General features: G+C 37.6%; 1 protein-coding gene across 1 annotated transcript; it reads right to left on the bottom strand.

Annotated features, from left to right (window-relative positions):
* Positions 1-1242: 1242 nt before the first annotated feature.
* Positions 1243-19195, bottom strand: LOC117657089 (vomeronasal type-2 receptor 26-like). Its single transcript, XM_087894463.1, has 3 exons — positions 18972-19195; positions 14084-14210; positions 1243-2307 (listed from the first exon to the last, which is right to left on the bottom strand). Exons 1-3 carry the CDS (start codon positions 19149-19151, stop codon positions 1406-1408), a joined length of 1209 nt encoding a protein of 402 aa, XP_087750589.1. The 5' UTR covers positions 19152-19195; the 3' UTR covers positions 1243-1405.
* Between the last annotated feature and the right edge of the window lie 136 nt (positions 19196-19331).

Below are 19331 nucleotides of genomic sequence, written 5' to 3'. Positions count from 1 at the left end.
CCCCTCCCCCCATTTTTGGGCTATTATTATATTTTAAAGTAGAACAAAATGAGAAAAGAAGTTCAAACTTTATCATATTTCCTTCTTCTTACCTTCCACCTCCCTTCTTACCTTTATTTTTCTCATTAGTATGTCACACCTCATGTTCCTATAGCCTCAGTTTTCTGCGACAGCCTTCAATATCTCTTACTGCAGGTATAATTCTCCATTTCTCACAGAAAGCCACATAGACTTACTTACTTGCTTACTTATTTACTTACTTATTTATTACATTTTGTTGCCACCTATCTTGCTGTGGGCCAACTATAGGCAGTTTACAATCATGAAACAGAAGGAAAATGAAAAGACTGTAAACAGAACAGAAGTAAAATAATAAAACAATAAAATAAACAATTGGAAAGGAACACAGGGTAATAATACATCAATATGAAAAGCAAAAAGATGGATGAGTGGAGAGCAGAGACCAGCAGTGGGAAGATGAAGTCTGCCATCAATCTACCTCCTGTGTGAAACTCTCCCATTTGGTCCCAAAGCCAATTGGCAGAGTCATGTCTTAAGGCTTTTGTGAAAGGACAGGAGGGTGTGGGTGGATCTTACCTTACCGGGTAAGAAGTTCCAAAGGGTAGGTGCTGCAGCAGAGAAGGCTCTTCTTCTGGATCACGATAATCAGAGTTCTTTGAACAACAGGATCCAAAGTAGGCCCTTTCTGCTGGCACTAGTAGGATAGGCTACTCCTAACAAAATGAGGCAGTTTATCAGATAGCCTGGACCTATGCCCTTAAGGACTTTAATGGTCATAACCAACACCTTGAACTGCAGCCAGAAGCACATTGGTAGCCAATGAAGTTTGTGGAACAGAGATGGATCAACCTAGAGGCAACAAAGACTACTGCTGCTTCTGCACTATGCACCAGCTAAAGCTTTTGAGCAGATTTCAAGGGTAGCTACATGTAGATGCAGTAGTCCAGATGAGAGATAATCAGGACTTGAGTAGCAAAACACAGGAGTCATGATCCAGGAAAAGTCACAACTGGTGCACAAACTGGAGTTGTGCAAAAGCTCCCGTGTTTACACCTGCCATCTGATCTTTGGGCTGGAGTTGTGACTTCAGGAGAACCCCCAGCCTGCAAACTGGTTTTGAACAGATAATGCAGAACTAAGGATGAAACATTCTAAGATCCTGGAACTCTCTGTACCCAAAGCCACTCAGTTTTGCCAGGGTTATATTATAGGAAACATACTATAAGGATTCAATTCAAAATGTTATGTTTCACAACTGCATATCTTTGGTTTAAAAAACCAAAGAAATAGTTTTCAATCAGTTCTTTAAGATGGTCAGTAGCCCTTTAATGAGGCAAATGAGGATTCTATCAAAATTTAGAGAACTTATAGTGGACCAAAGAAATCAGTTTCGTTTCTTCGTCAGCTGTTCCTTTCTGTTCAAATCAGGCCTCAGAATAATAATGTAACATTTGGGAAAAAAGATGCAACCCAGTAATCCAGCTGCAGAAGCCAAAATGGAAAAGATCTCCACAGCTACCATGTATTTTCCCTTGGTGCTCAGATAGGTGGGAACAAAGGATATCCAGACACTACAAAAGACCAACATGCTGAAGGTGATAAATTTGGCTTCATTAAAGCTGTCAGGTAACTTCCTAGCTAGGAAGGCAACTGAAAAGCTGACGGCAGTCAAGAATCCCAAAAAACCAAGAACAGTATAAAACATGGTGGTTGAACCTTCTTTACATTCTAGGACAATTTCTTCAGCCATGGAATACATGTCAGAATCTGGGAATGGGGGGGAAGTTGCCAACCACACTGCACAAATGGAGAATTGTGTTAAAGAGCATGAAAGAACTATAGTGTTGGCCAGCCTTTTCCCCACCCATTTCCTCATTTTGGATCCGGGTTTGGTGGCCATGAAAGCAAGGACCACTATGATTGTTTTCCCCAATATACAAGAAAGAGCTACAGAGAAGATGATGCCAAAAGAAGTTTGTCGCATGAGACATTTCACCTGATCTGGTTGGCCAATGAAGAGCAAAGTGCAGAGGAAGGAGAGGAGGAGAGCAATGAGAAGAATGTAGGTGAGGTTTCGGTTGTTGGCTTTGACAATGGGCGTGTCCTGATGCTTAATGAAGATTCCCAGGACCATAACTGAGATGAAAGAAAAGAAGGAAGCAATAGCTGTCAGGCTAATTCCCAGAGGCTCTTCATGAGACAAAAATGTGATGTGTTTTGGAATGCAAAGGTTGTGAGCTTTGTTTGGGTACTGATCTTCTGAACATGGGAAACAGTCATCTGCATCTGGAAAACAAATTATTGCAGTCATGTGTTTAATGTTATAGACAACAACCCATTACCGAATTGGTCATCACTTCAGAGGTATTTCCTTTCCTGACAGTGAGCATTTGAAAATTAACTTCCTCCCTCCCTCCCTCCCTGATACATGAAGCCCTGGTGACCTTGAGATTTTTCTACCCCTTTTGCAAGACATATTCAATTGATCCAGCTCCAGTGATTAATGGGCCCAGTGAGATTCCAAAGTGTGTTGGGGCGTTGTTGTATAGGATCTGCTGCATGGGCCTGCCAAAACGCTCACTGTTATTGGAATAGAGAGGTAGAAGAGGGCTCGGAGAGAATTGAATAGGTCAGGCCCATGCAACTTTTTTCATCCCATTGAACCAGGCATTCTCTGTGCTTTATGGAGGATTTGAGAGAGTTGAAAAGAGTCAAGAGACATCTAGACCACATGTAGAGCATTGCTGGAGAAAGACGAGGGATGAATCTGAACAATGACAACCTAGAGTCACTATTAGTAAGTGTGTATCATTTCTCAAAAAGTTATTAATGGACACAAAGAGTTCAAAATTTTTGTTCAGTCTCCCACCTGCCCTTTTTAGGGAAGACGGTGGTTGAAAAGATGATTGTGCTGCAACCCCAGAAGATCCTTGATTAAATAAATTATCTGGACTACTTGCAGTCAGGTTTTAGGCCTGGATATGGGAAGAAAATGATATTGGTCATTCTTTTGGATGATGTCTGGAGAGAATGGGATAGGGATAAGGATAGTACATCCATCGTGGCTCTTCTTCTTTCTTTTTTTTAATTTTTTTTTTAAAAAAATTTTTAAAACATAAAACATAAAACAACATCTTTTTGGAGCAAGAGTCTGGCCCGGTATAACATAGGTATAAATTCCCAATTTCATCCAATAACATCTTAAGACAACCAAAAAATAACAAAAATAACATCAACAAAAAAAAACCAAATCTAAACCCAATTTTTATCATTCAATCTAACATATTATTCTATCCTTTAAGTTTCTATTATGTAGTCACCCTAACTCTTAAACTTCAAATCCAAACAGCACTTTATAGTATTCATTTATCATTTTAACAATCAGTATTTCATGTATTTTCTGTACTTCAAAGACCCAAACCAAGTCAATGTTTCTTTTAGAACACATCTAATAACCAATATAAAATATTTCATTCCTCTCTGAAAGACATTTTAAAGTCAATATCCATTCTTCAAATGTATCTCCTTCATTCCTCCTAGGTTTATTTTTAGCTGGATTGCAGCTTAGTTAGCTGGTTTCCAGGGATGCTTTCCTCCACTCCTAACCTTATTTATTGGCTGGATCACAGTTAGTTTTAACTGCTTCCAACATTTTCTCTTTCACTCCTTCTTGGTTTATTTTTAGCTGGATAACAGCTTTTCAGCTATTTTCCAGGGATGCTTCCCTCCACTCCTAACCTATATTTCACTGGTTCACAGTTTAGCTTTAACTGCTCCCCAGTATGTCTCCTCCACTCCTCCTAAGTTTATTTTTGGCTGGTTCACAGCTTAATTAGCTGTTTTCCAGGGATGCTTACCTCCACTCCTTACCTTATATTTAACTGGTTCGCAGTTTGGCTTTCACTGCTCTCCAGCGTTGCCTCCTCCACTCCTCCTAAGTTTATTTTTAGCTGGTTCACAGCCTAGTCAGCTGCTCTCCAGGGATGCTTTCCTCCACTCCTAACCTTATATTTGACAAATTCACAATTTAATTTTAATCATCTAATTCCCAAAAACATACTTCTTTAGCAATTTAAAATAGTAATACCTTTTGAAATATATCTTCTCTCCTACTCTCTCCCGAATTATTAATTCTCCCATTTCCTATTTGTTTCTCACTTTTCTCTATAAAACAACATTTTAAACCATTTATAGGCCAATTCACCATAGTTATAGAATCGATAAACAAATCTTATTGTTATTCAAGAATTCAAGAATATTTTTAGAGAATTCTTTCAAAGTATTCACATTTTTTCTATTAATAACGTTTCTCGCTTTGAAAATGAGCGCGTATAAGTAATTCTTAACAATATTCAAAGCTTCATTCACATTTTCTTATTTCTATAAAGAACAATATTTTTAACCATTTTAAAGAGAAAGTTTTCTGTAATTGTTAAATCTATCAGTAATTCATATTGGTAATCAAAGATTCATTCATAATCTTCATATTTCTTATAGCTTACAGCATTTTAAACCATGCTTATTAATAAAAATATTTTTTTAAAGAAATTTCTTTCAAAGTATCCACATTTTTCTATAATAGTATTCCTTGCTTTAGAAATCATCATCTATAAATAGTTCTTAGCAATATTCAGATATCCACATTTCCTTACTTTCTATAAAAAAACAATAGTTTTCTGTAATTATTAAATCTATCAGCAATTCTTATTAATACTCAGAAATTCATTTATAATCTTCATATTTCTTGTAGTTTTTTCTATATTCCCATTCCCCCCCTTTTTTTAAAAAAATACTTCTTTCAATAATAATAAAGAAGGGTAAACTTAAAAAAGAGAAAGGAGAGGAAAAATGAAATAGCAGTATGACAAAAAATATCAAAGGGAAAGGAAAGAAAGAAAAAGGAAAAGCAAAAAGAAAGGAATGAGATAGAAAAATAATATAATAAAAAATAAAAAATAATAATACAGAGCAAAAAAGAAAAAGGTAAAAAGGAAAGAGAGAGAGGAAAGAGAAACTCTCCTCCTTACATTGTTTAGGAATCAATCACATAAAAAGCATTTACATCCATTTTAATCAAACTATGGTGTTTTTCTCACTCTGTCTGTTAGGATATGGTTTGAGCCTAACAAGTTGTCCAGGCAATATATGTGTTCTGTGACTTTAATATGAATATGTATTGTGTGACTTTAAAGTTTTACTGTTGATTCATTGTAATGCTGAGTCATGCTGTAATTAGTTGTGAACATATTTAAGGAAGGTTCTGTAAAGTATTCAGTTGATGATATGCTACCATTGTGTGAGGAGTTTCTACCATTGTGCTATCATCGTTGGATGGATCTGCTACCATCGTAGTTTGTGAACCAGAGTGAGTTTGTTATTCTAACCAACTACTGTTTGTATGGTAAGAAGATATCTGTATCACTGGACTGATTTAACTGGCAAAGACTTGGATTGATTTAAAGACTATGAGATTGTTTTTTCACTATAAAGTAAGCTTTTGATAAACCAGTTTGCACATCTCTTATTTGTTGCTCTCAGCAATGTTTCTCTGTGCTCTACACTCTGCTGGTTGGTAACACAACAACAATATCCTTAACATTGGTTATGGGCCCAGAGCCAACAAGAACTAACAGGGATTGTTAAAAGCTAAACTGAGAGTTGATGTGAATAGTACAAACTGTGTTTGTGATATACAATGCAAGTGAAGATGGCACTAGAACAAGCAGCAAATTTTTCCATGATAACCCGGCTGGATGGAACAAACTATGTATCCTGGTCTGCAAAATGTAATCTACTTTTGCGTAGAGAAGGACTGTGGGACATAGTTAATAATCCACTGGATGTAATAGCATGGGATCCTGCTGATGAGGAAGATGCGAAGATATTAGCCAAGTTTAACAGAGACAATGAACGAGCTCTTTGCATTATTGGACTAACACTGGGTGACCAGCAGCTTGTCCATATTCGTGGTGAAGAGTCTGCTGCTAGGTGTTGGACCAAGTTGAAGAGACTATATATATGTTCGTGACTCTGTGGGTGCTCATATTTATCTTACAAGGAGATTATTTAAGCAACATCGTCTTAAAGGTGGAGATATGATGGCTCATTTGGAATCCATGACTAGAATTTTCCAGGAGCTGCATGAAAAGGAACTTGTTTTCTCAGAACTACAACAAATTTATATAATTCTTTCTTCTTTGAATGATAGTTATGACGACTATGTTTCTTCGTTAGAGGTTTTGTCCAGAGATGAACTGACATTGGCTGGCATAACCAATGCCAGGTAGGTTATTGGAAGAATCCAAAAGAAGACAAGAAAGGGATCAGTTGAGACTGCAACAACCAAAAGAAGAAAAAATGTATTCAACTGCCTATTTTGTAAAACGTTGTTTTGCATGTGGGGCTAAAGGGCATATAGCTAAGTATTGTAAGAATAAAAAAATGTCTGTTAGGGACAATACTAGACCCAAGAAGGGTTGTAATTTAGCTATATCCAGTTCAACTACTGATGTTAACCAGGATTGGTGGGTTGTTGACAGTGGTGTTTCTCAATCTATTTCTAAAAATAGAAAAAAATTTGTTAAAATGGAGAAGAGTAACCAACATGTTAAACTAGCAAATGGCTGGAAGGTTAAGGTAGCTGGAGAGGGTGTTGCTCGTTGGTCATTTAGTAATAAACCATTGCCTATGTTATATATTCCTGGGTTAAAATTCAATTTATTATCTGTTAAATCATTATTGCAATTTGGGCTTACAGTAACATTTAAAAATGATAAGTGTATTATTGAGAAAGATGGCAAGGTTGTTACTGCAAGTTTAGAAAATGATTTATTTATTTTAAGGGATAACCCAGTATTGGTGGCTAAGTCTAAGTCTGTTTATAAGAATGTTAAACCACATGATGAATGTATTCATCTGTTACACCGGAGACTTGGGCATTTAAATTTCAGGATGTTAAAGAAAACAGTTCAGTTATCTGAAGGGATAAAACTACAAGCATGTAGTAAATATCTGAATTGCAATGCCTGTAGTCAGCAGAAAAGTAGGGTAACACCAGCAAACCGTGTTAATGGTTTTAAAACAAAAAATCCATTAGAGGTAGTGTTTGTAGACCTAATTGGACCCAAAAAACCTAACATAGGAGGTGCCTGCTATATTCTAAGCATAGTAGACCATTATTCAAGATACAGATTCTGTTATCTTATGAAAACAAAAAGTGAAACATTCCAGCATATTAACAACTGGCTGCGTTTTGTGGAAAGGAAACAGAAATTTAAGGTTAAATGCTTAGTGACTGATAATGGTACAGAATTTACCAACCAAAGATTGGAAAAAATTTTGCAGGATGCAGGGATCCAGCATAAACGGTCTGCTCCGTACAGACCAGAACACAATTCGTATATTGAAAGAAGAGGTCAAACATTACAAGCCATGACTAGAACTATGTTGGCAGATTCTGGTTTGCCTGAAAACTTATGGGGTGAGGCTGTTATGTGTGCTAACCATGTGTTAAACAATGTGGTTCATTCCTCTATGGGTGAAATACCATTCACCTTATGGCATGGGAGGAAACCAAATCTTAGTTACTTACACACATTTGGAGCCCCAGCTTGGGTACATATTCCATCTAATTTAAGGAGAAAGGATCAACAGAGAGCCAGAAAAAAGTTTTTCGTTGGCTATGAATCAAATCATAGGTCTTTTAGGTTTTGGGCACAGGGAACTACTAGTGTAGTGCAAGTGCTAAATTTCTAGAGCACGAAGGATGGGATAAACTAGAGCGTGCAGGTTATAGACATGATAATAATACTGTTAGTATAGAGCATGATGATATTCCTGAGGATTTAGATGATGTAAAATCCTCTATCAAGGATGAAGAACAGGAAGTAGGTTTAGAGGAGGTAGTTTTAGGGGAGGAATCAGATGAACAGTCTGCTGTAAGTCCCGTATTACCTAGGAGATCTACTAGGGAAAGGCGTCCACCTGATCGATATACAGCAACCGTAGTTTGCCAGGTTAATATAGAACCTTCAAGTTATGAAGATATCAGGCTTTATCCTGAAAAGGAGCAGAATGCTTGGAAGGAGGCAATGAGTAAGGAAAGTAATTCTTTAATTAAGTTAGGTGTTTACGAAACTGTGAAATTTCCACCTGGTGAAAAATTAATAGGTTGTAGATGGGTTTACAAAATTAAGAAAAGCATAGATGGGACAGTAACCCATAAAGCTCGCCTTGTAGCTCAAGGTTTTTCTCAAACCGAAAAGGATTTCGATGAGTTTTTTGCTCCTAGTTTACGAGCTAGTACTTTAAGAACAATGCTAGTGTGGGCAGCTAAGTATAAATATAATATTAACCATATAGATGTAGAGACAGCATACTTGCATGCTCCATTGAGACACACCATCTATATGAGGAAGCCTTTAGGAGTTCAAACTCTTTCTTCTTTTTTTTACCCCCTTTTTTCCAGTTCCAATATCCATAAAGTTATAAAGACTAACAGATTTAGTTCTTTTGTATTCCATATATGGTATCATCATGTCCACTTCTAGGGGTATGCCCTTCTTCTTCATTACAACACCATTAATCTAAAAGGGTGGCATGCCCACATTTGGGACACAGAGAAGAAAAGGAAGACATAAAATTAGAGACTCATTGATACAAACATGGATCCAGATTAGGCAAAGATATTACAAAAAAATCCCAAATTGGCTCTCAACGATGGAGGCCCTGATCCACCCCAATAGAAGGGGGATGGAGAAAATGGGCAGATATAAAGATATATAGACGAAGGAGGGAAGCTTAAACCAAATGATACCCTACCCAAGGAATAATCTTAGATTGGTGGACCTATTCACAAATAAAATCTAGATATCAGAAAGACAAAGAACAATACCGTTTAGAACTAGGATCAAATGGATTGGATAAAGTCCTGATGGGAACAAATAAAACAAATAAAAAGATTCTGGCCAAACTATACAATTATCTACTAGGTGACGATAAGTTCGACGATATTACAAAGAATCAAATAATTGCATGGGAGAAAAATATAGGGCGTGAGATAAATTTTGGGGAATGGGAGGAGGCATGGAACAGGAATCTTAAATTGTATGCGGCGGCATACAAGGAAAATCATTATAAATTGTTCCATAGATGGTATTTAGCCCCGGCCAGACTAGCAAAAATATATCCCAATATACATCTCAATTGTTGGAAATGTGGCTATGGTCAAGGCACCTTTTTTCACATGTGGTGGACATGCCCAGAAGTGAAAGGATATGAAATAATTGGCGAAGATATTGAACTAACACCAGAGATATTTCTCCTGGGAATAATAAAGAAGCCATATGGAAAGGAAAAGATACATTTAATGATCTACATAATTACAGCCGCCAGACTGGCATATGCACAGTACTGGAAAGAGAAAACTCAACCACCAGAAGAGCTCACAATTAGGAAAATATTGGAGTGCGCAGAGATGACTAAATTAACTTATGAATTAAATGATGATGAGAAGTCAGTTTATTATACGATGTGGGAAAGGTGGTACAAGTGGATGTATGATAAAATGAAAGATAGACCTAAAGGTGTGTTAAATAACAGTTAAAAGTGATCTGAAATATCACCAAGTATTATTTATGTAAATAGTTAAAACATTGCACATCTGATACTAACTGAAAATGTTATTACACCTATGTTTTTGTTTGTATGTTTGTCTTTTCTCTTTTTTTTTCTGTTTGTAAAAAATCTCAATAAAGTTTCTATAAAAAAAAACAACAACACCATTAATCAGCAGTTTTAACTGTTCCAAATAGCTTCTTCTTCCCAACTGTCCATAAGTAGTTCAAAAACAAATTGACTACATCCAAAATCAAACCTCCTTAGTTTTTCCTCAATATACTCCAGTTCGAGAAATAAGAGACAAAATTTCTTCTTCAAATGGCAAGGAATACACAATTTGCAGTTTCCACTTTCACTTCTGTTAACAAGCGTCCATCTTAAACTCCCTCCGCTTATTATTCTCGCAGCTTTTTAAAAAAGACATTCCGTTTCCTCTTCTCCTTCTTTCTCTTTACAGCTAATCCATTCCTTAATAACCAAAAATCCATCTAGAAAAACATTTAATTCCAAAAGAAGATAGTAGGTATTATCGTCCTTTAAAGGGTCTTCTCTTCTCCTTGTTAATTATTTTAAATCTTTCGCCCAAATAATTCTTAGCCGCTGTTAGGGCAAGGGCATTGTTAGTCTCAAATATTTGGGCTAGTCCTACTCACCCGGCATTCAAACAGCTTGATCCTGCATCTCCTCCTGCACTTTGCTTGTCCCAGCTGCTGTGGCTTTGGGTCAGCTGCCATGGCTGCCTCTCCCACCTACTGGCGTAGAGGGTTATCCTCCGGCCTCGAGGAACCTGTTTGTTCCTCTTGGCCATCCGAGGAGGTCCCTCTTTATCCCCCTGTCCCTACAGGACAGGGGAGGTCCGCAGACCTACTGGCAGGGGCTTGATGGATGGGATTTTCACGGGGCTCCGAAGAGCCCCGCTATTTCTATCATCGTGGCTTTTCTTGATCATGGTATCTTTTTGAGATGGTTTTGGGAACCATCCCAGAGGGAAGAACAATTCTGGTCTGGTTCACCTCCTTCTTCTTTGACCAGTTCCAAATGGAGAAAGAGCTCCAGCCTACAAGACCAACTATGGGGTGCTATATGAATCGGTGGTTTCTCTGTATCCTTTTCTTATCAAGAAAAGCCATTTTCAGAGTCAGCCTATTGCCCCCAACAATCTGAGTCCTCATTTTACTGACCTCAGAAGGATGGAGGGCTGAGTCAACCTTGAGCCAGTGAGAATTGAACTGCTGAACTACTGGCAGTTGGCAGTCAGCAGAATTAGCCTGCAATACTGCATTCTAACCACTGCACCATCATGGCTCTTATGTACTAGTTGTACCCTTTTCAGCTCTACTCTCTATCATTCATATTTTGGTCATCTCCCATATGGATTATTGCAATGCAATCTATATGGGATTACTCTTGAAGAGGCTGTAGCTGATGTAGAATGCAGCATCAAAAACAATATTGAGCACCCTTAGGATTCCACATATAACACCTCTGCTATACAAACTTCATTTTTTTTCAGTTGCTTCTGGGAGTTCAATTCAAGGCATTTGCTATTACCTTGAAAGCCCTTTCTCAGATTATTTGAAGAACTGTCATCCCCACTATATGATCCTATCCCACTTAATTGGGCATGGAGGGTATATTGCAGATTCTGTCATTTAAGGAATTTTGGCTGGCAGGTTGCAGGAAGACATACTTTTGTGCTGTTGCCCCTTCTCTGTGGAACACCTTACTCTCACATGTGAGGCCGGTCCTTGGTCTTCATCATCATGGAAGTTGAAGACTGATATGCAACCCTGGGTGTCATGAGGGCATTCTTTTCATCTTAACATTTTAACTTTTAATGCTGCAACACCTGAAGGCAGGACAAGAAGCAATGGATGGAAACTAACACAGGAGAGAAGCAACCTAGAACTAAAGAGAAATTTTCTGACAGTGATAACAATTAATCCTGTAGGTGCTTCAACATTGGAGGTTTTTAAGAAGATATTAGATAACCACTTGTCTGAAAAGGTATAGGGTTTCCTGCTTGAGCAGGGAGTTGGACTGGAAGACCTCCAAGGTCCCTTCAATCTCTGTTATTCTGTTATACTAAGATATTTATTTATGTATATATTAATTATTTACATATATTTATGTAATTATGTACATATATTTATGTATATATTAATGTATACATTAATATACATTAAAAATAATATAATTATATTTATTTTATCAGGTTCACCTGATTCGCCAGTTGCGGCCCTTTCTTGATCGGGATTCCCTGTGCACAGTCACTCATGCCCTCGTCACCTCTCGCCTTGACTACTGCAATGCTCTCTACATGGGGCTCCCCTTGAGGGGCACCCGGAGGCTCCAGCTGGTCCAGAACGCAGCAGCGCGGGTAGTGATGGAAGCAGCATGGCGCTCCCATGTAACACCGCTCCTGCGCGAGCTGCACTGGCTCCCGGTGGTCTTCCGGGTGCGCTTCAAGGTGTTGGTTATCACTTTTAAAGCGCTCCATGGCATAGGGCCTAGCTATCTTCGATACCGCCTGCTGCTACCGACGACCTCCCAGCGACCCGTGCGCTCCCACAGAGAGGGCCTCCTCAGGGTGCCATCAGCCAAACAATGTAGGCTGGTGACCCCCAGGGGGAGAGCCTTCTCTGTGGGGGCACCTACCCTCTGGAATCAGCTGCCCCCAGAGATAAGGAGAATCCAAGACCTCAGCGCCTTCTGCTATGCCCTTAAAACTCATTTTTTCCAGCAAGCCAGGCTGGCTTAGGAAAAAATTTTTTAAAATTTTTAAATGTTTAATTGGTTTGTGGTTTTTTAAATTTTGGGCCAAATTTATATAGATTTTAATTGTTTTTAATATTTGTGTTTCATGTTTTTAATTCTGGCTGTGCACCGCCCTGAGTCCTCAGGGAGAAGGGCGGTATATAAATTGAACATAAATAAATAAATAAATAAAATAATAAAATAACCCCCACCACCCACCCCAGTGACAATATATCACACTAAACATTTAATGGGTTCCATACTGCTCTGGGTTCCCCAGACATGCTGCCGAATGAGATCTTCAGGGCCTTCCATAAGAGTGTTAGAGTGGGGGCCATTCTAATCTCTTGGGGAATGATGTTCCAGAGAGAGAGGGAGCCACCATGGAGAAGGCCCTTCTTCTGGGTTCCACGAGGTGTATCTCCCTAAGGGATGGGACCCACAACATTCCTTGCCTCCCTATTCTGATGGGTTGGGTAGATATGACCGGTAAGAGATGGTCCCTAAAATAACCTGGTCCCAAGCCATCAAGGGCTTTAAAGGTGACAATCAACACCTTGAATTTCACCCGGAAGCAAATTGGCAACCAATGCAGCTCCCGCAGGAGACGTAATATATGTACACACTGAGGTCTGCACAAAAACATGTGGGCCACTGCATTTAGCACCAACTGGAGCTTCCAGGTATTCTTCAAGGGCAGCCCCATTTAGAGCACATTGCAATAGTCAAAACAGGAAGTGACTAGGGCATGAGTGACAGTGAGTACAGATTGTTGGTCCAGGAAAGGGCATAACTGGTGCACAACCCGCAGTTGCGCAAAGGCCCTCCTTGCCACAACTGCCACCATCTCTTTGAGCAAGAATTGCAAGCCCAAGAGAACCCTCAGATTATTCATAGGGTCTGTTTAGATTAGTGCCACCGCATCCAAGACCAAAGGTGGCAATTCTCCCTAGGCCAAAGAACCCCAAACCCAGAGCCACTCAGTCTTGCAAGGGTTTTGTTTCAGTCCATTGCTTCCCATCCAGCCCCTAACGGCCTCCAGGCACTCTCAGAGGGAGGACACAGCATCAATTAACTCACCACGGGCTGAGTCATACAGCTGAGTATCATCAGCATATTGATGATACCTCAGTCCATGGTGACGGATGATCTTATTCAGTAGCTTCATATAAATGTTGAACAGGAGTGGAGACAGTATATCTCTCCTGTGTAAGCTGTGCAGATTCACTTAATTCAGATGACGGTATAGAAATGTGATAAATACATAAAAACATAACCTAAATTTAAATTATTATTTGTTTCCCAAAATACACTGTCAAAAATTGCTTAACTAACTGAGATCTCTCCTTTACCATTTATTTTAAATCTTTCTGAACTGTAATTCCCAAAATTATAGTACGTTCATTCCACTCAATCTTGAAATCTCTTTACTTTCATAGAAACCATAGATGAAAATATTTATTTATATGGTCTCGTTTATCTTTCCCAAGTAAAAAAAAGATGACATGATATTCGAATAGACGTCTAAGTAATCAACATCTCTTCAGGATTATGGACAAATGAATTAGAACAAATGAATTATGGACAAATTTGTACAGAGATGGTAAACTACTGTTTATAATTAAAGAGTAAAATAAGGCATTGCACAAAATACATAGCAATGGAATCTCTGCTTTAAATCTCTTACCTGTCTTGTTTGAAATTTTTCCTTCTGGACATTTAAGGCAATCATAGCAGCAAAAGGGCTTTCCTTCTATTTTTATTTTGCTCCAACCTGATGAGCATGGAGGATTGCACATAGAAAAGGGCTGTACCTATTGGACATTAAGAAAATTGAGAAATTATTACTTAATGTTTCAGGAATTCTTGCATCTGAAGAATTGGATTTGACTAGTATTTAAGTCATATACAGTGGTACCTTGGAATTCAGCTGCTTTGAAACTCACTGAATTCATCATTTGTTTGGTATTCAATGCACAAGCTGAAACTTGTTGATGTTGGTTACCTTGTGACTCACAATCTTATTCCTTATGAGAAAAAAATGTTGTTTACTCATCATTTTGGGTACCTCCCGGTACCCTCCCAATGCCTGTTTTACTCATTGCACCTCCTGGAACCAATTAACAATGACTACAAAGGTATCACTGTATTAACAAAATATTGTCCAACAGGCCAGAAACACACATTGGGAGAAGCAAGCAGCCTTAGTCATTTTACAAACAACACTTAAGATATGAGAAATGCAACTCTATTGCAAAAATATTATGTTGAGTAAACATTAACCAATTAAATAAGTACACAGGCTGGATGCTGGGTTGGCCATGTTGTACGAAGCATATATGCTTAAGTAACCAAGTGACAGAAAGTGGTATAATTTAAGAAATGCAGCCATATTGGTTATTTTTTAAGACTCTTTTGTTATTTGTATAATCAAGCAAGATGTTGATTGCATCTTGCTTGATTATACAAATAATCAATAGACACCTGCAAAGTCATGGAATCAATCATCAACCACTCCATTACCCTCCACCTAGAAACAAACAACCTACTCTCTAATAAACAATTTGGTTTCAGAAAAAAATATCTTGTAATCTACAACTTCTAAACTGCAAAAACATATGGACTACAAATATTGATCAGGGCAAAGCTATAGATGCAATTTATATACTTCTTTAAAGCCTTTGATTCAGTGGTACATGACAAAACTACTTCTAAAACTAAAATCCTACGGTATCTCCAGACCCCTCCATAATTGGATAACTGCGTTTCTGTCAAACAGACAACAAATGGTCAAAATAGGGAGCGCCCTATCAAATCCTGCACCTGTTAATAGCGGTGTCCCCCAAGGCAGAGTTCTAGGACCAACACTCTTCATACTATACATAAATGACCTTTGTGATCATATTATAAGTAACTGCATTCCCTTTGCCATCGATGTTAAACTATTTAACACTACCAACAATGCTGCTACCATTTAAAAAGACCTTGACTTTGTGTCAGAATGGTCAAAAAATTGGCAACTCCAAATCTCAACCAGCAAATGCTCTGTCTTACACATTGGCAAAAAGAATCAGAACACTAAATACAAGCTAAGTGGACATGACCTTGTAGATGACCCTCACTCTGTCAAGGACCTTGGAGTCCTCATATCAAATGATCTAAGTGCCAAAGCCCACTGTAGCAACATCACCAAAAAGGCATTAAGGGTTGTAAACCTAATCTTGCAAAGCTTCTACTCCAGTAATATTACATTACTAACCAGAGCATACAAAACATTTGCTAGACCAATTCCTGAATACAGCTCATCTGTCTGGAACCCACACTGCATATCAGACATTAATATAATTGAGCGCATCCAGAAATATTTCACAAGAGGAGTCCTCCACTCCTCTGCTTGTAACAAAATACTCTATGACACCAGACTTGAAATTCTGGGTTTAGAAAATTTAGAACTACGCCGCCTTTGGTATGACCTAAGCATAGCTTATAAAATCAACTGCTACAATGTCCTACCAGTCAATGACTACTTCAGCTTCAAACACAGCAATACATGAACACACAATAGATACAAACTTAAAGTAAACTGCTCCAGACTCGATTACAGAAAATATGACTTCAGTAACAGAGTTGTTAATACCTGGGATGCACTACCAGACTCTGTGGTCTCATCCCAGAACCCCCAAAACCTTAACCTAAAACTGTCTACTGTTGACCTCACCCCATTCCTACGAGGTCTGTAAGCAACGTGCATAAGAGCACCAGAGTGCCTACAATCCCTGTCCTAATGTTCCCTTTAATTGTATTCATTTTATGTATTCAATTCATGATTATACTTATATATATTATCTAAAATGTACTCGACAAAATTAAGTAAATAAAAATAAATAAATAAATCTCCTTTGCCACAATTTGTGAAATGACGAAGCGAATCCTCAGAAAGGATTCGTTTCTAAAATGAAATGATGTCTTAATGGCTCCAAGGATCTTCTATATTGTCTATTTGAAAGGATGTTTAATTGCTTCTTTGGAAGAACTGTGGAATACTTCCATAACCAGAAGAACCCTGTATTTAAAAATTTGAAATTCATTCTAACTGGAAATCATTCTTGCACTATAACATTATAAAAGAATGTATATCACAATGAAAAGTCTATCTTTAAATTTGATGGAAAATTAGATTTCCAGTATTGGTTCCATGCACTGCATTTATAGCTTTACTTGGTGATTTATATTATGTTAACTAGTTTTTTCCAATTTAAAACTCCAAACAATTTTCAGACAGATATTTTACAATAACATGATTCATGGCATATTTATAAATAGTAGATATTTTACCCTTTGGCTATCAAGCAGTATCTTCTCACCTTTACTTTTTTATTTTACATCTCTTACGCTACTTTTGCTTATATATTTTTTTCTAAAAAGTGATATGGTATCTGGGTTAGTCATCCAATCATCACATCTTAATGAAACATTTCTAATGTGTTTGGAATGTAGTTTTCTCTGAGGCCCATGGTAATTTCTTTTAGTGTCAAATCTGCATCTGCTGACCAAGTCAAAGCAGAACCCTGAAAGATATATCTAGTCTCCCCTTCTGGAAATGCCTTAACCTTTGAGGCAGATTAAGTTGCAAACCATTCTATATTCAAATATGCTATGAAAATTCAACCATCATGAGTCACCATTTCAGAATCATTTATTTTAACATAGATGAACCACTCAGTGAATATTGTACGTTCAAAGACAGAACACTTGTAGAAATATGTGTAAATAATGAATTACCATTTGAATATTCAGGGTCCAAAGAGCCTTTTCTGCCTGACTCCCACCCTCTGGAACATTGTTCTCCTTGAGAGAAAATCCACTTGCACTCTTTTAGTCCTGTCAAGAGTATTGAAACCTCATTCTGCTGATTGACCTGAAGCTCCAATGGCGGTGTTCCATGTTGGAGATGGTTAGTAGACTAGGGAGATGATGCTGCCTCTGCCCCTTTGTATACTGATTATCTAATTTTAGTTAATTTTTAATTTTTACTCATTTGTATATTTGCTTTTATGATGTCAGTCACCCAGAGTAGTCTGATGATGAGATGAGTGGCATGTAAATTTAATTAATAAATGAATTTGATCAACGCAAAAATAATAATAATGGAAATTAGTGCAGAATATTGTTGAATATGGTGGGCCAGATAATATTCTCTACAGAAATATATCAGTGCAATTTCAAAGGCTGATACAGATCCCCATATTTTGTAGAAGCTCTGACCGAGTAAGAGGTTAGATAACCATATTCTTTTCAGTATATGCTTTTTATATTATAATAAAATACCTATAGTTTTTAATATAATATTAAACATTGAAGAATGTTTTTTTTAAAAAAATGATATATTTTAATCTTTCCTGAAAATGTTTATATTTTTTCTTTTTTCTTAAGACTCAGAAAAATCTGGAGGATGAGGAAAAAGGCTGCATTCTCTTGTTATAGAATGACAATTATCTTATTCACCCTAACAAACTGAATTCAAGTCAGTTTTTATATTGGGTTTTTAATTTATTATTATTCCGCTCTTTTTTCCTACAAAATTAAGCTAGAATGGTTTCATAAATGCAAAACAAAAACAAACCCCAGATGGAAACACAACTTTGGTTAATTTATGCTTTACTGCTACCTTTGTAAAGAAATACAGGCATTTCATCTATGTTCTGCATTTTTTTTTTAAATGATGCAAACATGTTCAGTAATTCTAACTCTGGGGATAAATCATAACTTCCTCAACGATTTTAGTGTCTCTTTTTCTCACATGGAGATTCAGTGAACACAAATCTTAGCATTGATGGAGTATTAGGGAGATGGTGGGGAAATGGAGAGCCTCTTCTACCCAGCAGTCCTTATAACTGCATTTACTGCATCATCATCTTCGTTTAACAACCCCATCAGCCCTTGTGAGATTGGAGTCTGGGCAACTGAATGGAGTGTTAACAGAGTGTTTACTGGCTAAATGCCCTTCCTGATGCCAATGTGGAGAGTTGTTCAGCAGATATATTCTCATTGTGTCCAGAGAGAGAAATATCTGCCTCTACCTAGAATTGAACTCACAGCTTCCTGATTGTGAGGTGAGAGCTCCACTTCTAGGCCACCGCACCACTCCTAACTGCATTTACTGCATGATGCTAATTAAATGAAGCTGACTTCATAATAGGGGTGTTTGGTGTCTGGGTAGAAAAACTTGTATCTGTTACACAGGGAATGTCGCAAGTTACTAAAGCGTGCCACTTTACATTGTGTTGCTATTTGAGGTCCTGCTTCTAAAACTCCAATGTTCCCAGAAATAATATAAATTCTGGAACAGAGTTTTTCCTTATATTTTGTAAATCCCCCTTGATAGAAATCTTTCTTCTAATCAGTGCAAATGTTTTGCGTAGTTTTTTTATTTTAGGGTAATCATGTTCACGAGTCACTTTGAGAAAAGAGTAATTGGATGCCTGTAATTCCTGAAAGAACTTTCTGAACATTGAAGCAGTAGGTAAAAATAAAGTAAATTATTCACCATGGTTTGATATTGTTGCCAAAACTACCTGGTTAAACATGGGGGGCCAGATGATCTCCTCTGCAAAAATAGTAAGAAGATTTTCAGGGGGAGTCACTGGAGCTATGTTTCCAATTTTGATACGATGAAATGATTGGTTGGGGAAGGTGACCCAGTTGATAACATCAAATCCAGTTGGTAGCTCTCCTCTTTCGTCAAAGTGAACCATTTCTCCAGCACTGTTGTTAAATGAAACAGCTTTCAGATGCCAATGGAACTAAATGGAAATCATTAAAAGAAATTTATAACAATTGGAAGCAATGAACAAGTATGAATGAAGGATCTTTCATAAATTAGATGTTATCCTTATAAGGCAGACCTATCAGCAAATATAATATGAGGAATATTT

Source organism: Pantherophis guttatus, chromosome 4 (assembly GCF_059756535.1).
Source record: "Pantherophis guttatus breed Tessera chromosome 4, ASM5975653v1, whole genome shotgun sequence".
NCBI classification, from domain to species: Eukaryota; Metazoa; Chordata; class Lepidosauria; order Squamata; family Colubridae; genus Pantherophis; species Pantherophis guttatus.
Note: the sequence above shows the minus strand (reverse complement) of the source record. Positions and strands in the feature narration are given on the sequence as shown.

Excerpts from the sequence above, each read along its gene's own strand:
- LOC117657089 (XM_087894463.1), bottom strand. The coding sequence starts at position 19,151 with ATGGTTCACTTTGACGAAAGAGGAGAGCTACCAACTGGATTTGATGTT. Across the intron at positions 14,211-18,971 it reads GGCCCCCCATGTTTAACCAG|GTACAGCCCTTTTCTATGTG; the intron begins GTAGTTTTGGCA and ends AATGTCCAATAG. Across the intron at positions 2,308-14,083 it reads AAAAATTTCAAACAAGACAG|ATGCAGATGACTGTTTCCCA; the intron begins GTAAGAGATTTA and ends TTTGTTTTCCAG.